Source organism: Jaculus jaculus, chromosome 3 (genome assembly GCF_020740685.1).
Source record: "Jaculus jaculus isolate mJacJac1 chromosome 3, mJacJac1.mat.Y.cur, whole genome shotgun sequence".
Taxonomy (NCBI): domain Eukaryota; kingdom Metazoa; phylum Chordata; class Mammalia; order Rodentia; family Dipodidae; genus Jaculus; species Jaculus jaculus.
In genome coordinates this window covers 151,916,801-151,943,184 of record NC_059104.1, presented here as the reverse complement: position 1 = coordinate 151,943,184, position 26,384 = coordinate 151,916,801, and the positions used below count along the sequence as shown (strand labels likewise).

At 41.8% G+C, this 26,384-nt stretch overlaps 1 protein-coding gene across 5 annotated transcripts in view; it reads right to left on the bottom strand.

Moving 5' to 3' along the window:
- The window catches only part of Adamtsl3 (ADAMTS like 3), a 336,164-nt gene that overhangs the window by 144,025 nt on the left and 165,755 nt on the right, over window positions 1–26,384 (bottom strand). For all 5 annotated transcript variants that reach the window (XM_045145013.1, XM_045145012.1, XM_045145015.1 and 2 more), the window contains exons 8-9: window positions 17,703–17,777; window positions 9,762–9,919 (exon numbers count right to left, since the gene is read on the bottom strand). In XM_045145013.1, the coding sequence (XP_045000948.1) occupies window positions 9,762–9,919; window positions 17,703–17,777 (233 nt within the window). The remainder of the gene's footprint in view (window positions 1–9,761; window positions 9,920–17,702; window positions 17,778–26,384) is intronic.

Below are 26,384 nucleotides of genomic sequence, written 5' to 3'. Positions count from 1 at the left end.
ACTTTCAGAGTCTGAGAGCTCGACGGTGCCGGCCCGGGCCGGGGCCGTGCGCTCCTCCGCGGACCAGCCCCTCGCGTTCCCCATGCGCTCTGTTCACGCTGTCTTGTGCTGTAGCCAGGACTCGTACGCAGTCCCTGTGGACTCGGGACTCTCTCTGGGGAAGCCATCTGCTTCAGGGCTAAGCCAGATGCCTTTGCAGGTGAAAGGAGAGGATGCCGTTATGGAGCCAGCACAGTCGTCATCCGTGGAGCCTTTCTGAACAAAGTGAGGCACGCGGCTGACTGCCGTGCCCTCCCAGCCTCAGGGTCATTTTTGTCATCCTCACAGCCCCCCTTGGTCATCCAAGAGTATAATGAGCCTCTCTCTGTGGGCTCTACATCTGTAAATTCAACCACCTCTACACTGAGAATAGTTTTAAAAAGAATTTGGCGGGCATGGTGGCACATGCCTTGAATCCCAGCATTTGGGAGGCAGAGGTAGGAGGATCGCTGTGAGTTCAAGGGCACCCTGAGACTACACAGTGAATTCCAGGTCATCCTAAGCTAGAGCGAGACCCTACCTTAAAAAAAAAAAAAAAAAGAACTTGCTGGGCTGGAGAGATGGCTAAGTGGTTAAAGCACTTGCTTACAAAGCCTAATGACTTGGGTTCAATTCCCCAGTACCCACATAAAGTCAGACGCATAGTGGCCTATTACATCTGGAGTTTGTGTGACTAGAGGCCCTGGCAAATCCATTCATTCTCTCTCTTTCCTTGCAAATAAATAAAATAAAAGATATTTTAAAAAAATGAATGTGCTTCCATACTGAAAATATATATATATATATATATACACACACACACACACATACATACATACATATATACAAAGGGGTTTCTGATTATTTTCCCTCAACAATAAGATACAACTAATAGTGTTTACATTGTAAACATTCCAGAGATGGTTTAAGACACATGGGGCATATGTTGAGCGTTCTACAAATGCTCTGATAATTTACAGAAAAGACTCGAGCATTTTGGTGCCTGAGAGGGGTCCTGGAAGCAATCCCCTGGGGATAATGAAGGACAACTACACATGGAGTTTTCTAGACGTCTTCCACACCGTGTGGGAGCTGGGGAGATGCTGAGGAGCTCCACACAGCTTCCCCTGGCGACTGTTTCCTTCAGCTGCAGCTCTCTCAGGGGGGTGCTGATGGTGATGTCATCCTATGAGGCGCTTTTCTTTTGAGATTGTAAGTAAGAAATAGAGTAAACACTTCTCTTCTGCCTCAGGCTCTCCTTGAAAGTGTCTTAGCATGTTTCCTTGCTTCGGAGAGCTTGCAGTTACGGCTCACTGTCCTTTCCTCCCTCAGGTGCCCCTGTAAGGCTCCTACCACATCCACTCGGGCACAGGGGAGTGGTTTTTCACGTCTTCATGAGATACAGCTGTGGTGCCCGCTCTTGAGGTCTGCTGGGGGAAATGTTATGGGAACTAAGTCAATTTAGAAACTTCTTATCTTTCTACCACTAAGGTTGACTTTATTTATTAGAAAAAGAGAGAGAAAGAGTGAGAGAGAGAGAGAGAGAGAGAGAGAGAGAGAGAGAGAGAGGCAGAGAGAAAATGGATGCACCAGGGCCTTCCGCCACAGCGAATGAACTCCAGATGCATGCACCACCTTGTGCATCTGGCTTGGGTGGGTCTTGGGGAATCAGATCCTTTGGCTTTGCAAGCTAGCATCTTACCCACTAAGCCATCTCTCCAGCCCAAGCTTGAATTTTAAAACAAAACTACAATCCAAACTAAACAACAATAATAATCTTCAATAATCACAGGTTGACTGTTAATGCTGTCTTTTTGTAATTCCGCTGACAGTAGCCTAGTCATTACCCCACTACCACTGCCACCCCTATAAATAACACTGCTGCGGCCACAGAAGTGGCCAAGTACACCCAGGAACAGCAAAAGGAAAGTATATGTGGACATTTACAGCAGTATGGTCTCTTGATTAGGAAAATAATGAACTTGCATTCAGCTCCCCAACTTAGCCACTTCAAAATAATTCCTGAAATTATTTATGAATTAGATTTTAACATAAAACTATGCATAGGCTGTATATAGGTAACATAATTATACATTTTGGTAATAAGTATGACCATATGTGAACACAGTTATTCATTTATGGAAACAAGTCTCGCTATGTATCTCAGGTTAGCCTCAAGTTTGTAATCCTCCTGCCTCAGCCTCCTGAGAGCGGGGATTTCATGCCAAGCTGGAACACACCACAGAATCATATGCACGACTCCCCAGGCTTCTTTTGTGATTAGCAGCTACTGCTTGAGGTGGGATGGGATCTGGATTGAGGGAGTGATGGAATGGGTAAGTCTCTTCTCCCACTGAACTGTGTCTTCCAAGAGACAATGCTGGAGTGCTAGTCTACAGCATCTCAAAATATGATCTGACTTGGAAAGAGCATCTCCGTAGATATCATCCTGTTAAGATGCGGTCATTAGGATGGGCCCTAGCCCAATATGACCGTGTCCTTAGGGAATGGGAAGTTGGATATGGAGGCAGACATGAAGAGGGAAGCTAGTGTGGAGGGGGAGGGAGAATGCCTGAGATGCAGGAGCACAGGAGAGAGGGCCTCAGAACAGGAATGAGTTCCACAGTAACCTTGATTTTGTACATTTTGTCTCCAGATCCGAGTCAGTAAGTTCTATTGTACCGCCACACCATCCATGGCATTTTGTTTCAGCAGCCTCAGGAAACCAATGCAGATCATGGCCCAAAAGTTGCCCTGCTGCATTCAGAAGCACCAGAGGACCCAAGAATTTAGCTCCTGCTTGCACCACATGGCAAGGCCTTATCATGTTCTCAAGGAAACAGGAAGCTTCTAATGCTCTTGTTTTTGGATAAGTTAGATATGCTGCCAAGTTTTTAATTTTTTATTTTTTTTGGAAATCAAGACTTTGAGTAGAGTGCATAAAAAACATTAGAGCTAAGGTTGGCAGAACCTGGAACGCTCACATGGCCGCAAACTAGTTTGGAAAAGCAAAAAGAAAATATTTTCCTACAGCAACACAAAATAACTGAATAGGAGAAAAGTGACTCCCCAAGAAGATGGCTGGCAGACATCAGAAGATTACAGGCCACAAGGAAGAAAACCTTTTTTCTTTCCCCTGAAGATAGATGCGTGTTTTTAGAGGAGAAGCAGTGTGCTAGCTGTTTAAAATTAATCACAAAAGACATATCTTAATCATAGCCATTTAGTTTTATTTTCTTAGGTCATTTCAAGGACATATAAACTTGACAGTCACAAACCTCTGCTGGCAAATGCCACTGTCAGGTAAATTTCCACTGGATGAAACTAGCTCGCAGATCTTGCTGTCAGAGATGCCCATTAAGAGCTTGACTTGCTTAAGACTCTCTACTGCTCCCTGGTGGCCACCTCCGCATGTTGAAGGAGCAAAGTAAACTTCCCAGTCCTGACTTTCCAAAGCCCCACAGCAACAGGGCCAGACAGGAGCCATCATGAGAAATCCTTTTTCAGGAAACAAGATTATACCTTGAGAAACCCCGTGTAAAGAAGAAAAGGCACAGTTTACTAGAACAATCGAACCATGAAAACAGAGCTTCTTAAAGGATAGAAGAAAAAAATAATTTTTCTTTCTTTATGGTGCAGTAAAATTTCTCATTTCTGACCCCCAAGCAACAACAGCACAATCTAACACACTATTGATGTCTACGTACTTTACATGTAAAATATCATCGTTTTGGGCTGGAGAGATGGCTTAGTGATTAAGCGCTCGCCTGTGAAGCCTATGGACGTCAGTTCGAGGCTCGGTTCCCCAGGTCCCACATTATCCAGATGCACAAGGGGGCGCATGCGTCTGGAGTTCTTTTGCAGAGGCTGGAAGCCCTGGCGCGCCCATTCTCTCTCTCTCCCTCTACCTGTCTTTCTCTCTGTGTCTGTCGCTCTCAAATAACTAAATAAAAAATGAACAAAAAATATTTTTAAAAAATATCATCATTTTAAACAGTCCATTTGCTAAAAGCCCTATTTTTGTGAACTCTATGGCATAAACTATATGAAGGTTTGTGCTTTCACATACCTCAGCATCAGCAGGTGATGAAATCTTCCTGTCTCAGAACCCTCTGGAAGGCTTGACATTTTTAGACCAGCTGCTCTTGTCTGACTCAAGAGGAAGGAGGAACAGTGAAACAGGTGGCAATCATCGCATCATCCACGCCTTTACCTTCCTCTCCATACACGCACAGCCGTTACTCGGCTGTGAGGAGAGATGAGCAGAAGCAATTCTTTACCATAGCAACACCCAGGCTGGGCAACGCTATACTACTCTGGACCAAGAGAAGTGATTGATGAAAAAGAATACTTCCTAGAAACCCACGTTATTTGGACAACCTCTCAACTCAAGGAAAAACAACATCAGCGTCATCCTTACTTCATTGTAAGCAGCCTCCAACTTTGCCAAATTCTCTCCCACCAAGCACACACGCATGAAAGAAAATGGTTGTGGGCCTGAAAATGATGCTATGTTTATATACGAGTCAGTTGTGTGTAACACCCTCTTTGATAAATATATTTTTTAAACAACTTCTGCAGTCTTAAGAGCCCAAAAGCTTTCCAGACATTGAAACTGACATCCAGGACTATTTATTCAGACTAAGAGCCAGAATTCAGAGACAGGAGAATAAAGTACTGTTAAATCAGACCATGGACAACACGCTGTTAAAATGTTCCCTAATAAGAGATGGGTACGTATTCAGGTAAAAAGGTTTGAAATAATTTTTACTTACTTACTTGAAAAATTTAGGAGTTGCCGGGCGTGGTGGCGCATGCCTTTAATCCCAGCACTCGGGAGGCAGAGGTAGGAGGATCGCCGAGAGTTCAAGGCCACCCTGAGACTACAGAGTTAATTCCAGGTCAGCCTGGACCAGAGTGAGACCCTACCTCGAAAAACCAAAAAAAAAAAAAAAAAAAGAAAAATTTAGGAGTCAACTATGACTGAAACAGAAGCAGTTTCCATAAAGCATACAGGAGCCTATCACCATGGATGTTGTCTTCTTCCACATATTACATACACATATGCATACACACACTCACAGACATGTACAGTTGGAGTACGTTTGCTTTTGTACACAGTAACGACAACGTATCTTCAAGCTCTATCCATGCGGGTCCTCCGATACCTTGTCCTCATCTTTGAGGGTACCTCCATCCCCTCATCAGACTAATGGCTCCATCAGAGCTCTCTACAGTGACTTAACAATATAGATCCTCAGTGAATTAAAAGAGAATTACAAAAGAAAAAAGTACGCAGTGCACCACATATGCATGTGGGTGATCACATGAGTGCTCTAGCATAGACTCCACGTCAACAACGCACCATGAGACTGTCCGAGAATGATTTCAGGCCCACGCTTCAGAATCTCACCCAGAGCTCATAAACTTTGGAGATTTTGGAAGCTGGGCAGATGACAGAAACACCTGACGCAGGATGAATGGCAACAAGAATCTTCTCCTACAAACCTAGTGATGCCACAGGGAACAGTGTGGACCACAGCAATGGAGACGGTTGGCACAGACCAGAGGGAAGTCGCAAGAGCTGTAGACAACTATTGTTCTGATAATATAAAGCTACTGGGCAGATATCCCCCCCACACACACACACCAAAAACCCCAACCTGTTATTTTTACATTTTTAAATTATTTATTTATTTATTTGAGAGCGGCAGACACAGATAGAAAGACAGGTAGAGGGAGAGAGAGAGAATGGGCGCGCCAGGGCTTCCAGCCTCTGCAAACGAACTCCAGACGCGTGCGCCCCCTTGTGCATCTGGCTAACGTGGGACCTGGGGAACCGAGCCTTGAACCGGGGTCCTTAGGCTTCACAAGCAAGCGCTTAACTGCTAAGCCATCTCTCCAGCCCCATTTTTACATTTTTTAAATAAACCTTTTTCTCCTACAAGCTGCTTTTTTTGTTCTGTTTTTTTTTTATATTTAACTTATTTATTTGAGATAGAGAAAGAGTGAGACAGAGGGAGGGAGAGAGAGAGAGCACACCAGGACATCCAGCCACTGCAAATGAACTCCGGATGCATGTGCCACCTTCTGCATCTGTCTTACACGGGTCCTGGGGAATCGAACCTGGGTCCTTTGGCTTTGCAGGCAAGTGCCATAACTACTAAGCCATCTCTCCAGCCCCAATCTGTTATTTTTATATTTTAAGAAAACATCTTGGTTTCATAATTTAACTATTTAAAAATCCATAGAATTAAAAATGAAACAAAACAGTTCAGGCTGACTCTTTGCTGGTTACACTGCAGGCTAAATATGGGCCTGAGGAATCTGGGTAAGTTAGTAAATTTAATGTACAGCTGCACATCTCTCTTTGGTAGCTCAACCAATGAATCAATAAAATTAATTTGACAAATTAATATGTGGATCACAAATAGTTTTCTTTTATATTTCAGGGTTATTTTGTGCTGGGTAATATTATCAATGTGACAGTATCTATAATCACTTGGGAGATACACCTCTGGACTGATCTCTGAGGAAGTTTCTATATTGGGTTAATTGAAGTATAAAGAACTACCCTGAATGTGGGGAGCATGACTTCATGGGATCAGGCCTAAGACTGAATAAAAAGGAGAAAGTGGGATGGAGAGATGTCTTAATGGTTAAGGCATTTGCCTGAGAATCCTCAAGACCCAGGTTTGAATCCCCAGTACCCATGTAAGCCAGATATAAAAGGTGGCATATGAATCTGGAGTTCTTTTGCAGTGCCTGGAGGCCCTGGCATGCCCATTCTCTCTCTGTGTCTCTCTCTCTCTCTAACTCTTTCTCTCCCTCTTTCTTTCTCTCTTTCTTTCTCTGTCTCCCTCATATAAATCAAAATGAAATATATAAAAAAGGTGAAAGTGATCTGAGCACCAGCATTCACCTCTCTCTGGTTCCTGACTATGGATACAATGTAACAAGCTGCCTCAAGGACCTGCCACCATTCACTTTCCCCCCTGACGATGAGTCACAATTAACTCTTGCTGTCCTGAATTGCTTTTGCTAGAAATTTTGTTATAGCAAGAAGAAAAGAAGTTAATACAGGACCAAGATGTGGGATCATATCTCTGATAAAACCTGACCATGTGTTCTTAGGCCTTTGGAACTGGTTTGCAGGAGAAATGAGGAAGAACTTGAAACTTTGGGTTAAAAAAAAAAATCCCTAGAATGCTCTAAGCAAAGATTAATGAGATTTTTCTTTTTCCTGGTGAGAGTTTAGAAGACAAGAATGCCTAGAAAAATTCATACAGTAGAGGCATGGTTCATGAGGTTTCAGAGGGCTTTTTCTGGAACTGGGTTGGAGGCCATCTTTGTTATGTTCTGGAAAAGAACCTTGTTGCCTTCTGCCTGTGTCCTGAGAAGACAAGTGAGGAAGAAATCAAAAGTCATGTGCTCATTTGTATGGCTGAGGAGACCTTAAACAGGATAGCATTCAGGTTGCGTAATGGTTAGTGTTCACTATTATTCTCCAAGTTTATAGTGAGAAAGAGCAACCAATGAGCAAAATGATATGAAAATGGTGCTATTCAGTGGGGGAAAGGAGAGAGTTTAAAGCTGTAGACAACCCTGATGATGAGAAAGTAGATGCAATTATTAAAGTAGATGTAATTATTAAAAAGATCAGCATCTCTAAAGAGAAACCACCTGCACTGCACTGGGACCATTGGAAAGGTGGTCTGAGGGCAAGACCCTGCCCATAGTAGACTGTATCTTGTGAAAGCCCAAATGATTTTGAAAGAAGACAGTTTAAACTGGTAATGCCCTAGAAGAGGTTCCCTGCTTGAAAACAACCATGTTGTGATGTGTTTCCCCAGAGTCAACTTGGAAGGAACACAGAGGCTGATGCAACTGTAGTCCATGGGAGGCCAAGCTACATCTCAAGCTGGCAGCAAAACTTGGCAAGTTTTACCCACTGGTAAAAGAGTGTGGGGGAAGGGGCAGCTTGTGTCAAGGTTCCAGAGGCCTCTGAGGCAAAGCAATGTGGCAGGGCTGGAGTCCCTTCCAGGAGGCCCTGAAAGGCTATTGTGTGAATCTCTGAAGGTAAAGCAGTGGGGATCCCAGGTGTCAAAGATACCAGGACCATGGAACATCTGTTGAGGAAAGCTGACTTTATGGAGTGGCGCTGGCCCAAGTAAGAGGCTGTAGGTGCTGCAGGCAACAGAGCTGAAGGTGCAGAGCCAGCCAAGCCCTTTGGAGACCAGACAGTTCTATCACCAGTCCCAGAGACCTACATGGAGAGTAAAATTCAATGAAATTCCAAGAAACTCTGTTTCAATTTTCTTGGGTTCAATATTTCCTTGCTATGCCCCCATTCTGCTCACTTGGAATAGGAATGTTTACTCCATGCCATTTGTATGTTAGAAGTGTGTAACTTTTTTTTTGTTATAGGAGCTCACAACTAAGAGATTTTCTAAGTCTCAGAACAGACCAGAGTCCCATTTTTGAACAGTGTTGGAACTATTAAAGACTATGAAGGCATTTGAAGTTGGGTTGAATTCAATTTACATTATGAGATGATCATAGTCATATGGGACAAAAGGTGAAATGTTGTGGCTTAAAAGTGATATATTTGAGTGTCAAGTAGACAAAGGGTGGATCAAATTGATAAGATCTAAAATCACCTAGAAGACAAACCTATGGGGCTACTTGTGAGGGAATTTCTAGACTGGGTTAATTGGAGTGGAAAGACCCACCCTGAATGAGGGTACTGCCATTCCATTAGTTTAGGTCTAGAGTGAATAAAAAGAAGTTAAGCTGGATACCAGCATTCACTTCTCTCTGATTCCTGGCTGCAGATGCCATGTGACCAACTGCCTGAAAGCTCTTGACACCAAGACTCCCCCAGTAATGAAGAACTCCAAGCCAAAATCACCCTTCCTTCCTTCCCTCCCTCCTTCCCTCCCTCCCACCCTCCCTCCCTTCCTTCCTTTCTTATGTTGCTTTTGTAAGTAATTTGTGACAGCAAAGAGAAATTAGCTAATGCATTTTTTCACACATAAAAATATGACTGGTAATTTTATTCCTTTTGCCTAAATTTTGGGATGATTTTTATGAAAAGGGATAGGGAAAAAATCATCCACTGAGCTATCATTTTCTTTTCATTTCTTGGGCATTTTCAAATTTATCACAAAAGTTTGCACATGTGTCATTTTGGGAGTAGATTGGCCCCTAAAACTTCATTCCTCTTCAAGAGGCAATATGGCTCAGGTCTGCCTAGAAATTGGACACAGGTTCATGGGGTCCAGGAAGACGGTGTGTTCTATGACTGTGCTCCCCAGAGAGCAGACCAAGAGAATGAATTCTCTGATCTTGAACAAGTTGCTGCAAGACCACATACTCAAAGGGCTGAAGGTGACAGGGACGATCCCTGGCAAAGGTGACTGAGAAATGATCCTTGGTTTTCTAAGTCCTCTGCTATTTTTGTAAGGTGGTGCGTTTAATTATTACACATCTCTACAAAACTCCATCTGGAGATTTACACTGATCAGAGATCCTGGATAAATGTGGAATTAAGCTTTCCCCTATAAGAGTGACTATTGACATTTTAGGTCTTTCTACTTGGGACAGAAGAACAATTTTCAAGAATGAACTATTCAGATGGAAATACTTATTCATGCTTCATAGGAAAATAATCAGCAATGGCCTCCTGCTGAAGAGACTTACCATATTAAAAACCCAGATAATTATGATGATGATCCTCCTACCTTGAAGATGAAGTCAGCCATTAGAGGTCCCGGAATCTTAAAGGTTTGCCTCTCTGAGCCCTTCTGAAACTCAATGGTTGTATTTTCTACAACAAAGACCCCAGGGCTGTTGAAGTTGTGCTCTCCTCTGCTTCCTTGAAGTGTTTTTGATTCAATAACTAAAAGTAAAAAATGAAAATTTTAATGTGAGCACTATCCTGAAGGCATATGATTTAAATGGCATTTTATTACCAACACATTATCAAAATAACCACTTTGTTTATGAACATTGATTTATATGGGTGGAATAGCTATGTAAGATTTTTAGTTGCCCATAATAAGGCTCTTTTAAAGGCGGTTTGACCTCAGAAGGTCTTCTCAAGTCTTTGGGGCCATGTACACCAAAGGGGAAGAGAAAATACTTCTTTATGCCTTCTCATTTGGTAGTGAAAAGCACTGATGAATAAAGCCATGTTTCTTCCTTATTACCAGTTCAGAAGTATTAATCTCCAATTATTTATTTATTTATTTTTAGAGAAAGTGAGAGAGTGAGAGACAAAGAAAGAGAGAGACTTGGTGCACCAGGGTCTCAGCCTCTGCAATAGAACTCCAGATGCTTGCACCACCTAGTGGGTTCATGTGACCTTGTGCTTGCCTTACTTTTGTGTGTCTGGCTTACATGGGGTCTGGAGAGAGATTGAACACAGGTCCTCTGGCTTCGCAGGAAAGCACCTTAACACTGAGCAATCTTTCCAGCCCCTAATTTTATTTTATTTTTGTAATGATTAAAGACTCACAGGAAATAACAAAAACAGTAAAGAAAAGTCCTATGTAATCTCATCTACTCTTCACCAGTGGTTATGAACCTATGGGAAATAGCCAAACCAGGAAACTGATGGTAAAATGTGTATATATTTGAATGTTGTTTTATCACTTAGCAATATGAGCAAAATATAGAACCATTCCATTGTCACAGAGGTCCTTCTGGTTTATGTCATCCTTATATTCTAATTTTTATATGATCATACATGTTTTCATGATCTCCTACAGGAACCTATTTGCCCACAGTTTATTTAATAATTTCTTTTTCTCTCACTTATGTTGATGTGTGTCCGAGGTCTGATGTGAGCTTGAGGGAGGTAATAACGTGACATGTACTAGCTGGGTGCTGTGCACCTGCATTTCAGGTCCCACCTCCTTCTCTAACTCACTACCTCGGTTTTTCATTAGCTCCTTTCTACATTGAAGACCCAGAGTGCATGATTCTCCCACACTAGCTGTGCTTTGAACCCTATATTGGATCTGATGGTATTGCAACAGTCTTTAGGAATTTGGAACAAAAGACTCAACAGAATCAAAAGTCTTCTTAGCACTGGGAGTTCTAGCCCATAGCTGGTGGGCTGTCCGCATGTGCTGGGCCTTCCTCTGCCCAAGACCAGCTGCTAGGATGCAGGACACAGGGCATCCCAGGCACTGGCATGAGTATCCTTGACAAGCAGGCTGAGAATGCTTTTGGGACAATTCAAAGGCTGGACATGTGCTCTTGATCTGGAAGTGTCATTAGTGGTCGCACAATAGATTGGGTAATGATTCAAAAACCCCAGGCCTCTTTGGCCCTGGTTTCGTTCCATGACCACATTGGAGTTTTGGAAATGGTGAGATTAAGCCTGTATGAATTAGGTTTTCTTTTAAAAAGAAACCATGGGATGGAGAGATGGCTTAGCAGTTAAGGCATTTGCTTGTGAAGCCCAAGGACCCAGGTTAGATTCCCTAGTACCCACATAAGCCCAATGCACAAGATGGCACATGTGTCTAGAGTTCATTGGCAGGGGCTAGATGCCCTGTTTTGCCCACTCTCTTTTTCTGTTTTACTCTCTTTCATAAACCAATCAATCAATAGAAACAGTGAGCATAAAGGCAACATCATAACAAAGTGAAATTGCTGAGTTGGGCATGGTGGTGCATGCCTTTAATCCCAGCACTTGAGAGGCAGAGGTAGGAGGATTGCCGTGAGTTCAAGGCCAACCTGAGACCACACAGTGAATTCCAGGTCAGCTTGGGCTAGAAAAAGACCCTAGCTCAAAAACCCAATAACAGAAACAAACAAAAATCCAAAGTGAAATTGGCAATTGGTGATTCGCCATGAATCCATGCAAAACATCAAGTTTCTAGGCCAACACACAGTCTGAGATGACTGGATTAAGCTGAGGTAATTGATAATGGATTCCACATCTATGTTGGGGCAATGATTGCTTTCCCACTGCTGACTTCTGAAGCACAACCTTCCAAGTTTCACCAGGAAGCAGTACCAAGGGACAAGAGGTAAGACTCTGCAAAGGTGATCTGGGAGCAAAGGAATCCCAGATGCTGTGACATCCATCCCTGAAGTATAGGCCACAATTTCTAGGAGTTGGGTTCCAGTGTCTTGTGTGAAATGTGAGAGTCATTCTCCTACTTCAACAGTGCTGAAGATTTTCAGTGATAAGGATATAAAAGCTCACAACCATTTTTCAAGGTTGTGTAAATTGCTCCAACCATTCTTCTTCCCCATTGAAACTGTATACGGCTTAAGACAGAGCTTTATTTCATTTCTTTCCAAAGGCTTCCAGATTGCTAAGGAGCAAACACTGATTGCGTAGCAGGAGTTAGGAAGCAGATGCTCTGACTTGGGTGGTGTAAATGCACGGCAGAATCAAAAGCAAGTGAGTGCCGTGTTTATTGGGGACTGAGTGGTTGCTCAGTGGGTAAACCAATTACTGCACAGGACCCGAGTTTGGCTCCCCAGAACCCATGTCAAGGCTGGGCATCATGGGCGCTGCCTGTGGTCCCCGTCTAGGGGAGGCAGAAATAGGAGGATCTCCAAGACTTGCTGGCTAGCTAGTCTAGCTGAATCAGTGAGTCCCAGCGCATTCACTGAGAGATTCCATCTCAAAGATGTGAAAGAGTGGTTGAGGAAGACACCTACCACCAAACTCTGGCCGCCACATGCATGTGCTCACATACATATGAATATGCACGCATGAAAAACCACACATACACGCACGCACGCACGCACGCACGCACGCACTGACGTGGTGACAGTAGAGATATGTGTACAGACAATTCTGATCATTTGCATTAACAAAACCTCTCTGTCCACGGTGATGCAGAGGCCACATTCCTCAAAAGTTGTTATTTTTCAATGGTGACAAATGTGTTTGTTGCCAACTTTTAGGCCATTGAAAGTATGTGTCAGAAAAGGAATTCGGTAATTCCAATGAGGTACTAACTTGTGGTTGGCTTCGTGACGTTGTTTTTCACTTCCTCATATTTACAGCAACCCTACGTTGTGCCAATGCCTAAATGATAGCTGGTAAGCCTGGCACAGGCGGTCCCTTCAGTACCAGAGTCTGCACAGCACCTTCCATGGCTACTGCAGCAGGTGGTAAGGATTCAGGAGATATAGGATATAAGGAAGAAAAGGGACTATAATCATCCTGGCCACTATTAATGAAGAGGATGTGTGGGCTTTTTTTTCCTGATGCTCACTGCCCAACTTATTTCTCCTCTCCAGGGTTGGCAGTGCTGGAAGGGAGACATGAACAGGGAGGCCAAATGCCTCAAATAGCAAAAACTAGAATTAGGAATCAAGGCCTTCCCCATCTCCAAATCTTTGCAACTCGAGTTTATAATGGCATCTTTAAATACTGTGCTCCAGGGCAGAAGTATGACTTTGTGGCTAACGTGTTTGCCACGCAATCATGAAAGCCCGAATTTGGATCCCCAGCAACCAAGTAAATGCTGAGTGTGCCTGGAACTCCAGGGCTTGGGAAGCAGAGACAGGCGCCCCCAACGGCAAACTGGCTACTTAGTCTCAAAGAATAGGGTGCACAGCAAGGAAAACCCCAAATATCTACCTCTGGCCTCTGCAGACACAGGTGCACAAGAGTGTGTACACAACCAGGTATACACACATTAAAATTATAATCCATACTTGTTATATTTAGAAGAAATGATGACTAGAAAGATAATGTATGCGTGGAGTTGCTGCTGGTTGAAGAACTTACGCTGAAAATTATCAGTCTAGATTTCGTGCAAAAGAAGCAGAGCCAAGTAACTTAAAGACCTGCTTAAACTCTAAAGGTCATGAAAGGCTGTTAGGACAAAGTGCAATAAGATACTGGCACCGCTGATGTAAGGATTCTTCAAGCTTGTGCCCACAGCAGGGCCACACTGTGACGGGATGGGCTTGGTTTATTTAACATCACTTTCTTTTGGTCTTTCTGTATAGCACCCATGCTTATATTTACACATCACAATTTACAGTCACCAGACAGGTCACAAAGGAAAAGAATATTCGTCCATCTGATAGAGGTTTTAGTCTAGGGCATCTTGGTTTTATTGTTAGTCAAACCTATTCAAACATTAAATGCTGAAGGTTTGCTACAATTAAATTTCTTTCACAGGTCTGTCTTATTGTTTTCAGTATTTTGCATGTGATTTATGTGGTGTGCATGTGTGTGTACATGCATGTTTGTGTGTGTGCATATGTACATGCTCATATACATATGGAGACCAGAGGTTAACACAGGGTGGCTTCCTCAATCACTGTCCACTTTTTCTTTAAAAGTGGGGGTCTCTCACTTAAAGCCACAATTTGCCAAGTAAGCTAGTGTAGCTAGCCAAGCTTGCCCTGGGGACCCCTATTTCTTCATCCCAAAAGCTGAGATTGAAGGCTGGTTGCCATGTGACCCCCCCCCTCAGAGTTTACTTGGGTTTTGGGGATCATAAATCATGTCCTTACACTTTCTCAGCAAGCACTTTCCTGACAGCCATCTTGCCAGTCTCTGCTTCCATTTTTTGAAGGGATACATTATTGGAAAATTGGGGCCTGTGTGCTCCCTATAATAATGTGAGAAGACTTAGATCAGGACTAGAAATTCAGGATCTAAAGAGCTCTAGGCAGTGTGTAAGTCAGACATTCTATAACTGAATATGTTCCTAACACAAAAGACTTGAAATTAATGATATGGAATGTTCTCAGTTCTCAATTATCGGCTATTTGTTGTGTTAGTAGGGAGTTTTGAACAATGATTTATACCTCAAAAGAAGCTTGACTTCAGAAATACCTTTTTTATTAATAAAAACATGAAAAACCCAATCATGTAAATCAAGAAAATAAAATCCCTTCTGTATTTAGATATCCACACATGTAAACTAAACCCTTTGCAAATGAAGCCAGTCTCAATCATTGGCAGGAAAGGGTACCTTTCAGAAACATTTCCATAGCCAACTGTGAAACAGTTTAAAAGCGGAAAAGCTCCAAGCAACAGATCTGTCACTTTTGGAAAAACTGGGACATGCCTGAGCCCTGGCACTGTGGAAGGATGCCAGTCTTGGGTATAAGGTTACGTTTCATAGGCCAGCATATGTTTAGGTAAATGCATTTTTTGCCACAGAGAGTTCATTTAATTTTTTTAAAATTGTTTACTTGTTTACTGTTTGGCTTTATAACTAAAAAAAAAAAACAAAAAACTATAAAACAAACTTTTTAAGCTGGGGATAGGGGCTCATCCCAGCACTCAGAAGACTGAGGCAGGAGGATTTCTGCAAGTTAAAGGCCAGCCCAGGCTACAGAGTGAGTCTTTGTCTCAACACAACAACAAAATTCTACTGAACCTGATTTTGGGGAGTTAACTATAGTTCTTTTAGAATGCTCTATTTTTAAATGTCTTTAAAATATTTTTGAGCTATAATTTACATGCCATAAAAGTTGCCCAGTTAATTGCCTGTCTCTTCAGTGCTCTGTATTGAGCCCAGGGCCTTACACATGCTAGGCAAATACTCTACTTTTGAGCTGCACTTCCAGCACCAAATTTACCTATTCAAAATATGCTTTTTTGTTCATGATTTCATGCTCAGCATCTTTACTACTGGCTAAGCTTAGAGCAGGTTGCCCACTCCTGTGTGAAATCCCATACTTAGCCAGGCATTCGCCTATTTTCCAGCTCTGCTGCTTTACCTGTTTCATCTAAATGGAGCCAGGGGCCAGGTGGCTCTTTGTGGTTGATTTCTTTTAGCGAGGCATGATGGTTTCAGAGATCATCCATGTTGTAGCATGTATTTGAAGGCCATCCCCTTTTGTTTTATCACAAACAGTATTCCACATGTGACACATTTTACTTATTAATTCAACAACTGATGGACATCTGTATAATTTCCACCAGATACCTAATATAAATAACACTTTTCTGAATATTTAGCCATTTACTTATTAAAAAATTTTTAAAAATATTTATTTATGAGAGAGAAAGAGATAGACAGAAAGAAAGAGAGAATGGGCACAACAGGGCCTGTAGCCACTGCATATGAACTCCAGACACATGTGCCCCCTTGTGCATCTGGCTTACGTGGGTCCTGGGAAATCGAACCTGGGTCCTTAGGCTTCACAGGCAAATGCTATAACCACTAGGCTATTTCTCCAGTCCCTAACTTTAAAAAAAAAAAAAAAAAAAAAACAGGATCTGATGGGCTTGTTTGAAACTCATGGCATATCTGAGGCTGGCCTTGAATGCCTGATCTTTTGACTAGTCTCCTGGGATTACAGGCATACATAACCATGCCCAGTGCCCTGCATATTTTTAATCCAAACTATATTTCAAAATATTATTACTAAAATGATTCCCAATGTTAGCTCTGAATAATTTTTCCCAGGTTCCAAACATCAGGGTTGCATTTCTAAGAGGAAGAGTTACTCTCTTCAAGACCTCAAGATTTTCAAGCCATTTGGAAAGGAAAGTTTTTGAAAGTTTTGATGTTTAATTTTAGAGAAAACCTTGAATGAAGTGAGCATTATGTGGTTGTAAACATTTTAGTCATTTTACTTAAAAAATCAGCTATTCTTTTAGGCATAATTCATATAAAAAGTGTTGTCACAAAAATTGCTCAGCTAATTGTCACAAAACATTTCTTTGCTTCCTGTATTTTAACCATAATGTACTACAGAATTACTTTCCATGTAAATTTACTCTGATGATGACCTTAAATATTTCTGTGTACACATATTATATTTTACATTTTCCTCAGAGGGCATTTGTGGCTAAACTATTAGTTTTGGATGCAACACATATATACACACTAGCAAAAAAGGTGAGATATTTCTGGCTCTGAGAAATTCTAATGATTTAAAAATCCAAGATGGTAGTGGCTAAGAAAAAAAAAAAAGGCATTTACATAACATTTAGACTCAGTGGGCCTTGAAAGTGTGACTTTATAGGAGTTAATCCTGTCCCGTGCTCTTTATGGCCAGAGCTGGCTAAACACAGTAGCTTCTTCCCACCTAGGGCCCAGTCTGGCTGACCCACTTTCTTCTGGATACAACTAAAATGTGTTTCCTGAGATCACGTGGACAAAGGGAGAGGGAAAAAAAAAACAAAACCTGGCATTCCTAGGTCTGGCAGAATTGAAGAGATCAGAAGCATTAAGGAAGGAGATGCCACCGACATTGACCAAATAAACACCACCACTGTGTTCTGGTTAGCTAATGTCAGCGTTCCAGAAAGCTGGCATCAGCTTGCAGTGCCGTGGGGCTAGAGATAATGATGAACTGGCCTCAAGCCTGTCCCTCCATCAGCCAGGGGCATTGATGGGACTCTGTATTTTAAACTTTGTTCTGTTTCACCTTTAGTCCCACACGTCCGAAGAACTTTATAGCCTTGTACAAACACCTTACTTCATATCTAACTTTATTCTCATTCCCCTGGGGGGGCATCTTCCATTGCTATCTTCCACTGGAGCATGAGAACAGAAGATCTCAAGGTATGGATAATTTTCCTGGAGATACCAACATTTTCAGAAGAATAAGCAAAAATCCATGAGCTGTTGGTCCACCTACTATGAACACAGGAAATAAGTTTTTACTTGTCTGTTGTTAAACAGACTTATAGGTAATGTCAAAAAATATTAAAATTAAATTCTACTTACATAGATGGGCAGGTCCTTTCATGGTAATTCTCACACTGCGACTTCCCAAAGGAACAGCGATTACATTTTCTTCTCCTAGGAAAGAATATAAGAGAAATATAGCAAAAAGGAAATAAAACATGCACTCAAGACCTGTGAAAAGGAGAAAGCCAGTCAAAATCAGGGGCATTTGCCAAGTGTTCTGACAATATTTCATCTCTATCAAATAGTCAGAAAACTTGGAAAGCACCAACGATATATAAAGGCAGATTAATATACTCACATGGTTTTACTTAAATGCATGTTCAAATCGCATTAAAGAAGAGGTTAAAGTAAGTGCCCTCACCTACCACCCCAGCTGTCCTTGCTTCCTCTGTGAGCTTCAACGAGGGTCCTCAAACTGTGGCCCTCGGTACATACCCCACTTCTCTCGCTCAGCCAAAGCGGCCTTATCAATATGAAGGCAGAACTGAGCAGCAGACACCAAGATTAGAACATTTACTCTCCGGTTCTAGCAGAAAAGCTGGCCTAGATGGCTAACTGCTGGAAATCCTGGTCCTTTTGTGTGTTGTTCAGTATAGCATACAGCTACAGCTGAATGTTATCTGGCCTTAGAAAAGAAGGGAATCCGGGCCCATGCTACAACAAAGCATACACTAAAGACACTATGCTAAGAGAAACAAGCAAATCATAAAAGGCTATGTCTTCACACTCATAAGGAGTACCTTACTCAGCCAACTACTTAGAAACAGAAAGTGGGGTGATGGTTACTAGGGGTACCAGGAAGACAGAAATAAGCTATTTTTGCTAAGCCAGTACAAACTTTCTACTTTGCAAGATGTAAAACTTCTAGAGATGGTCATGATGGTTCCATAACAAAGGGAATGTACTTAGTTGCCCTGATCTATGCATTAAAAAGATCAAATGCTAAGTTACATGTTATATATTATCAAAATTAAAAATTCAGGGCTGGAGAGATGGCTTAGCGGTTAAGCACTTGCCTGTGAAGCCTAAGGACCCCGGTTCGAGGCTCGGTTCCCCAGGTCCCACGTTAGCCAGATGCACAAGGGGGCGCACGCGTCTGGAGTTCGTTTGCAGAGGCTGGAAGCCCTGGCGCGCCCATTCTCTCTCTCTCCCTCTATCTGTCTTTCTCTCTGTGTCTGTCGCTCTCAAATAAATAAATAAAAAATTTAAAAAAAAATTAAAAATGCATATGGTGGGCTAGAGGGATTACTTAGCAGTTAAGGCATTTGTCTGCAAAGGCAATGGATCTAGGTTCGATTCCCCAGGACCCACGTTAGCCAGATGCACAAGGGGGCACACGTGTCTGCAGTTTGTTTGCAGTGGCTGGATGCCCCGGTGCACCCATTCTCTCTCTCTCTCTCTTTCTCTCTGTCTGCCTATTTCTGTGTGTGTCTCTCTCTCAAATAAATAAATAAAAATAAAATATTTAAAAAAATTTTAAGTGCATATGGTGTGTTTCCATGGCAGAAATGTGTTTCAGTACTGCATTCTCATGTGTATATAATTTACAGCAATATTACCATATTCTGTTACATATATATATATTGTTACATTATATTATGTATAACTACATTGGTGAGAGTGTATAAATGCAGAGTACTGAAGAATTACCTATTCTTAGATGAAAGAAAGGGATTTCAATTCTTTTTTTTAAGTTTTGAACTGTGGGGACTTTAAAAAAAATTTCATTTATTTATTTGCTTCACAGAAGAAGAGGGAGGGAGAGAGAGAGGGAGGGAGAGAATGGGCATGGCAGGGTCTCCAGCCACTGAAAACAAACTCCAGATGTGCACCCCCTTGTGCATCTGGCTAAAATGGGTCCTGGGGAATTGAACCTGGGTCCTTTGGCTTTGCAGGCATATGCCTTAACCACTAAGCAATCCCTCCAGCCCAATTTCAAATCTTTAATCATTTTAATGTAAGGGAGAGTTTCTACCAAATTACTGACAGTGATTACCTCTGGCCGACAGTGAGATTTGGAGTGACTAGGAGAACATGACTTCATGCTTTATGAATTGTATACTGAGGATGTATTTCTATATAATATATGCTATAACATATAATTTTATTTCAATCTGAAATTTAAATAAAAATATTAAACCTAAATGAATTTATAATGAATAAAAGGAAGAAAAAAACCAGGATTGTAAAGGCTTACTCATTACAGTAATAATGAGTTTTGCCAGACCTTAAATAAAAGTTATAGTCCAGCTAATAGAAAGGCTGAAAGTTTTCCCATTAGGTATTTTTGTTGTTGTTGTTGTTGTTTTTTTTATTTGAGAGTGAAAAAGAGAGAGAGAGAGAGAGAGAGAGAGAGAGAGAGAGAGAGAGGCAGATATAGAGAAAGAAGGAATGAGGGAGCCAGGGCCTCTAGCCACTGCGAACGAACTCCAGACACGTGCGTCCCCTTGTGCATCTGGCTAATGTGTGTCCTGGGGAAATCGAGACTCGAACTGGGGTCATTAGGCTTCACAGGCAAGCACTTAACTGCTAAGCCACTGATACTCTCACTAAACACAGAAAACACAGAAAACAAATACAATGGATCCAATTTTAATTGTGATGGCAGATTAAATAAGTTCTAGAACTCTATCAAGAATAAGTTCTAGAACTCTATCAAGAATTATACAACATGACTAAATAGAATATAGTCTACAAATTGAATGGCTGATTCAATATTAGGAAATATATTAACATAGTACAAAGAATTTAATTGTAGTGGTTTGTTGTGAAATGTTCCCATGCACTTCAAGATTCCTGAATCAGTAGTTCTACAGAATTCTTATCCAGCAAACCTAAATCTGATGAGGCCCTTGGATTTAGCCACCTATTTAAAAGAAGTAGAAGGGACGACAACGAATATGTTCAATCACCACTGAAATGCAATATTAAAAATGTATACTATGGAAAAATGCATGCAGCAAATGAAAATTTTCTTCAATAAGTAAAATTCAAGATGAAAGGATAGGAAGTGTTTATACTTTGGTAAAAGTTAGGAGACCAAAGGCAATCTCCAGATAAGATTTTTTTTTTTTTTTAAAAGTAAGGATTTCTGAAAAAAAAAAACCAAAAAAACAGAAAACAATAAAAATTACACTAATCAGGCTGGAGAGATGGCTTAGTGGTTTAGCGCTTGCCTGTGAAGCCTAAGGACCCTGGTTGAAGGCTTGAGTCTCCAGGACCCACATTATCCAGATGCACAAGGGGGCGCACGTGTCTGGAGTTCGTTTGCAGTGGCTGGAGGCCCTGGTGTGCCCATTCTCTCTCACTCTCTCTCTTTCTCTTCCTCCTCTCTGTCACTCTCAAATAAATAAATAAAAATAAGCAAAAAATTACACTAATCAACAATTCCAAATCTCTGGAAATTAACCAAAGACTTGCAATAATTTGGGTAGCAATTATTCAAGAATTACTCAAGAAAAATATGCAGTGAGGACAGCACATATTATGATATATCAACTTGTTTATTTTTATCTTCCCTACTCACCACCTCCATAGTAACCTCAAAAATAATAGACCACAATCACAGAGAAAACCAGTGGCTTGCCAGACTCTGCAGGAGCTGGAGTGGGTTTGGAGCTCCCTCAAAGCCCAGTTCCCAGTGGTCATTCCTTGTCCTGTGCATGGTTCCTTGGAAGCCCTCACTCACAAAGCTGTCTTTATTTGACCTAACCGTGAGCTTGCCCAGTTAGGGCAGTTTTTCCCCAGGAGAGTTTGACCAAAACAATCAGAAGTAGTTGTTTAATGCTGAGGCTGCATGAGGTCATTGGTAATGAAGGGGGTTCAATATGAGCAAAGTACAGTGATATACAAGTATGGAACTCATTATTTTGCGTGCTAAATAAAGAAGTTATTTTGAAAATGGATATGACATACAAAAAGAATATTTTAAATTTCCCTGGAGACATAAAAAAATAAATCAAAGGGAGGGGGGAATGAAGAAAGATGACTCAGAGGTTAAAAGTGCTTGCTTTTAAAGCCTGCTGACCCAAGTATGCTTCTCCCCAGCACACACACATAGACCAGACATAAAGTTCAGGGTGAATCTGTGATTGCAATGTGCCTATGGCAATGGGAGGTCGAACAGGAGAACCCTAAACTCACAGTCCAGCCAGACTGGGGTTTGTTTGGATTGGCAAAAGAACCTGTCTCAAAGAAGGTGAAAGAAGAGTGAAAACACCCTGTGGTTGTCCTGTGATCTCCACACGTGTGCCATAGCATGCACATGCCCATACATACATACATACATACATACATACACAAAAAATAATTTTTTAAAATTTAAATTAAAACAGAAATATTAATTTATTTGAACTAAAATTAAACAAACAAGATCAAAAGTCAAAGATGGAAAATTTCCTTAATGTGATGGTTAGTCTTGATTGTCGGCATGACTGGATCTACAATCACTTACAAGACAAATCTCTGGTAACATCTGTGAGGAAGTTTCTAGACTAGGATAATTTGAATAAAGAGAAGAAATCAAACTCAGCATGAACAAGGGCAAATACAATTGAGTATGGAAAATAAATACAAATCAATTGGAAAACTGGATAAATGGCTGAAAAAAAAGATTTACAGAAAAAATATTAAAATGTCAAGAAAGGATATGGGAAAATAAGCAATATCTTCAAAAACTAAAATTATATAAATAAGAACATGGTTTCCTTGTCATTTCTTATGTGGTCATTAACATGGGTCTGATTTCATAAGTTATGTTATGCTCTCTTCTGTCTCAGTCTCAAAACTAAGGGAAACTCATGAGTACTGATGGGCAAAATATCCTCAGTGAAGAAATACAAGGTGTACAAGCACATACAACAATTCTGCAACACCTCTCAAGAGCCCATGCATGTGTAGAACGTTTGCCTTGCTGTGGCGGTTGCATGTGAAATGTTCCCCATAGACTCATGTATTTGAATACTTAATCCCCAGCCAGTGGCTCTATTCAGGAAGGTTGCAGAACCTTTGGGAGATGGAGACTTGCTAGAGGAAGTGTGTCAGTGGGGGAGGGTCCTGAGGAGTTACAGCCCAGTCCCACTCGCTGTTCTCCCTCTCTACTTCTCCCCTACTAATGTGACTGCACCACACCAGTATCCTGCTCCTCATGCCTTCCTTGCCATGATGGACTCTACCCTCTGGAATTATAAATCAAAATAAACTCTTTCCTTCCATAAGCTAGTAAGCTGATTCTAGTTGAGTATTTTGTCCCCAAAACAAGAAAGAAACTGATACAATGGCACTATATGATGAAAAGGAATCCTTATCTCTCACTCTGCATAAAAAAAAAATCAACTCAAATGGATGAAAGACATTAATGTAAGAGGTCAACCTCTGAAATTGTTAGAGGAAAGTATTGAGAAAACACTTCAAGTGTATTGGCATAGGTAATGGCTTTCTCAAAAGGGCTTGAGTAGCTCAGGAAAAAAAAAAATATATATATTATATATATATATCAAATCTTGGCAAATGGAATTCTGTACAGTAAAGAAAACTGTAGATGAAGTGAAGAGACAGCCTGCAGAATGAGAGAAAATCCTTGCCAACTATACGCCTGACTGAAAACTAATATGCAGAATATATAAAGAACTCAAAATACTAAATACCAAACGAACAGTGAAGACTGCTAGATAGGATGTGGTGGGGAGAAGGAACCCTCAGGTTGGTCACTGTGAAAATCAGTATGGAGGTTATTGTGGCTTGAAAGCCAAATGTCTCCTGTGTTTTGAAGTCTTGGTCACCAGCTCGTGGTAATATGGGGTGGGTCTGGAACCCATGGGAGGTAGAGCCTTGTTGGAGGAGGTGTGTCACTGGGGCAGACTGTTGGGATTTCTTAGTTCAGCCCATTTGGTGTTGGGCTGAGACTACTTCCTTCATGCTGATGTGTCAAGATGTGATGTCCAGCTGTCTGTTCTGCCATGTTTTCCCCTGCCATGGTAAAACTTCCCCTCAGAACAGTCAGCCAGAAAGAAACCGTTTACTTACATATGCTGCTTTGGATTTGTCCCAGCAAACAGAAGTTAAAAGCCTTAAAATCAGAATTACCTTATGACCCAGCTATACCAGTGTTGGATACATAGCTGAACAATCCTCAGCCCACATACCACAGAGATACCTGTACATTCGTGCTTCCTTCAGCACTAGACCACAGCAGCCATGCTGTGGAATCACCTAGGTGTCCATCAACAGATGAGTGGGTAAAGATATGTGGCACATATACACAATGGAGCCTGATTCAGCCATAAACAAGAATGAAATTGTCATTTGCTGGAAAGTGGATGCAACTTGAGACCAGCATATTATTTTAAATAAGTCAGACACAGAAAGACAAATATCGAATGGTTTCTCTTGTTTGTGGATCCCAGATTTTATATAGATACATAAAACTCTCCTCTTTCTCTCTCTCTCTCTCTCTCTCTCTCTCTCTCTCTCTCTCTCTCTCTCTCTCTCTCTCTGTGTGTGTGTGTGTGTGTGTGTGTGTGTGTGTGTGATGAAAGTAGAGGTGACACTATGGGAAGGAAGGATGAATATGGTAAGCATTTATGATATACCTGAAAGAAATGATCTCTATAAAACTAAATACTATCTACAATGAATATAAACCAATAAATTAAAAAATAAAATGTCATGAGTTTCATAATGTCATTTTCATACATGTATGTCATTATACTGTTCTCTTATTCATCCCTCTACCCCTCTTCTCCTGGCTGACCTCCTTCCTCCCCACAGTTAGTGACCTCTTCTGAGTTACTGTCCCATGTTTCCATTACTCTCTATTAGTCCTCTGTCCCAACTCCCTTAAAATTCCTTCTTCCCCCTTCTTCCCCTACATGCACACACGTGCACACACCCGCAAATAAATTTAACATTCGATCCTACATTAGAATCACCTGGGAAACATGCTAAAGCCCAGATGCCTGCCACCCACAGGGATCCTGCCCCAGAAGTCTAGGGTGGAACCAGAGGGTGCCCCCCCCCCCCACCAGGATACCGTGTTGCAGTGGCCCAGGGCGAGGGAAAATTCAAGGTGGCCCAGGGCAGGGGAGGAGGCATGATGCAGACACATCCTTTTGTCCTCTCTGACCTGTAGGGAGCAGCACAGATCAAGCTCTCAACAGTCCCAAGCGCAAACCCTGGTGAGACAGAGGGTTTTAGGAGGGAGCAAAGGGCCGGAAGTCTCAAGTGCCCCACAGAAGAGAGCCTCAAAGTACCTTTGGGTGGAGCAGGAAAGAGATTGTTCATGAGCTTTGGAAAAGCAGCTTCCATGCCGAGTAAGTAGCAGGCTCTGATGCTGAGGCATGAACAAGGATGAACAAGTAGAGGCAGCCTGTGTCAACAGTCTCTCTAAAGCTTGGCAGCGGAGGGAAGTGAAAGAGCTGGGCAGGGGCTGGAGATGGGGTATGTTAAAAAGACACATAGGGAGAAAATGCTTTTCACGTGTTTTATCTACTCACATCACTGTACACGTGCACAATTAGACTTAGGCACATACACACAGTTTTAAAGATTATACTTTCATTTGAGATGGGAGAGCCCTGATCATGGACAGCCCTGATGGGGGAGAGAAGAGAAAGAAGAAGGGCTTGATGGGTGGAGTGAGATCTCCGAGGAAGCAGAGCAGCAGAGTGCAGGGCCCGGATGCAGGGATTAATTAAAGCTGGAAAGCAAGGGAGCTGTAACGGGAGGGAGAAGGCGTGGATGGGCGCAGCTGCAAGGCGAGGTCTCTTCTAGTGGTTTCTGTTTTTATTGGGACTGTTTTCAATCCTCTTTGGAGCCTAACATATAATCACTTTTTATTTATTTACTTTTCATTCTTTTATTTTTGTACTAAGAATTAAACCTAGGGCCTTCTGCATACTGGAAAGTGCTCTGCTACTAAGCTAAACCCGCAGGCCCTTTTTGCTTTTTATTTTAGGGTCTCATTAAGGTGCACAAGCTGGTTTCAATCTCACTCTGTGTCACAGACCTAGGGCTTGCAATCCTCAGGCCTCAGCCTCCAAGTGCTGAAGACTCTAGGACTGTGCTCCCAGGCCTAGCTTTTTAATCAGTTCTTGTAATAAAATTTCCATAAATAAAGTACATTTCCCTCAATATCAGTGTTCAATACATACCTGTCAATGTCACAATTACAGAGTCTACATGTAATTTTTATTGTTGCAAGTATGCTAAAGTCTCTAACAGCATTCTCATGTCTTTCAGTTTTTCTTATGTACCGAAGTACGTTAGCTTTCTGTCAGTTTACAGAGAGTTACTTTGGCTCATGGTTTCAGGGTTTCCAGTCTGTGATCACTGAACCCGGTTGCTTCGGGACTGTGGTGAGGGAGAACGCCATGCTGAGAAGTGGATAGTGAAATATAACTGATCACTCCATGGCAACTGGAAAGCAGGCATTTCAGGGTCTCAAAATCCTTCTCAAGATCAGGTCCCAGTGCTAGGTAGGGTGGCATATGCCCATAATGTCAATACTAGGCCAGTCTGAGCTACATAGTGACTAGTGAGTTTGAGGCTAGCCCAGACTACATGGTGACATTCTTTCTCAAAAAGATAAAAAGTTGGGGGGGGGGGCTGGAGAGGTGGTTTAATGGTTAAGGCATTTGCCTGCCAAAGCTAAAGGATTCCTGTTTGATTCTCTAGGACCCACGTAAGCCAGATGCACAAGGGGACACATGTATCTGGAGT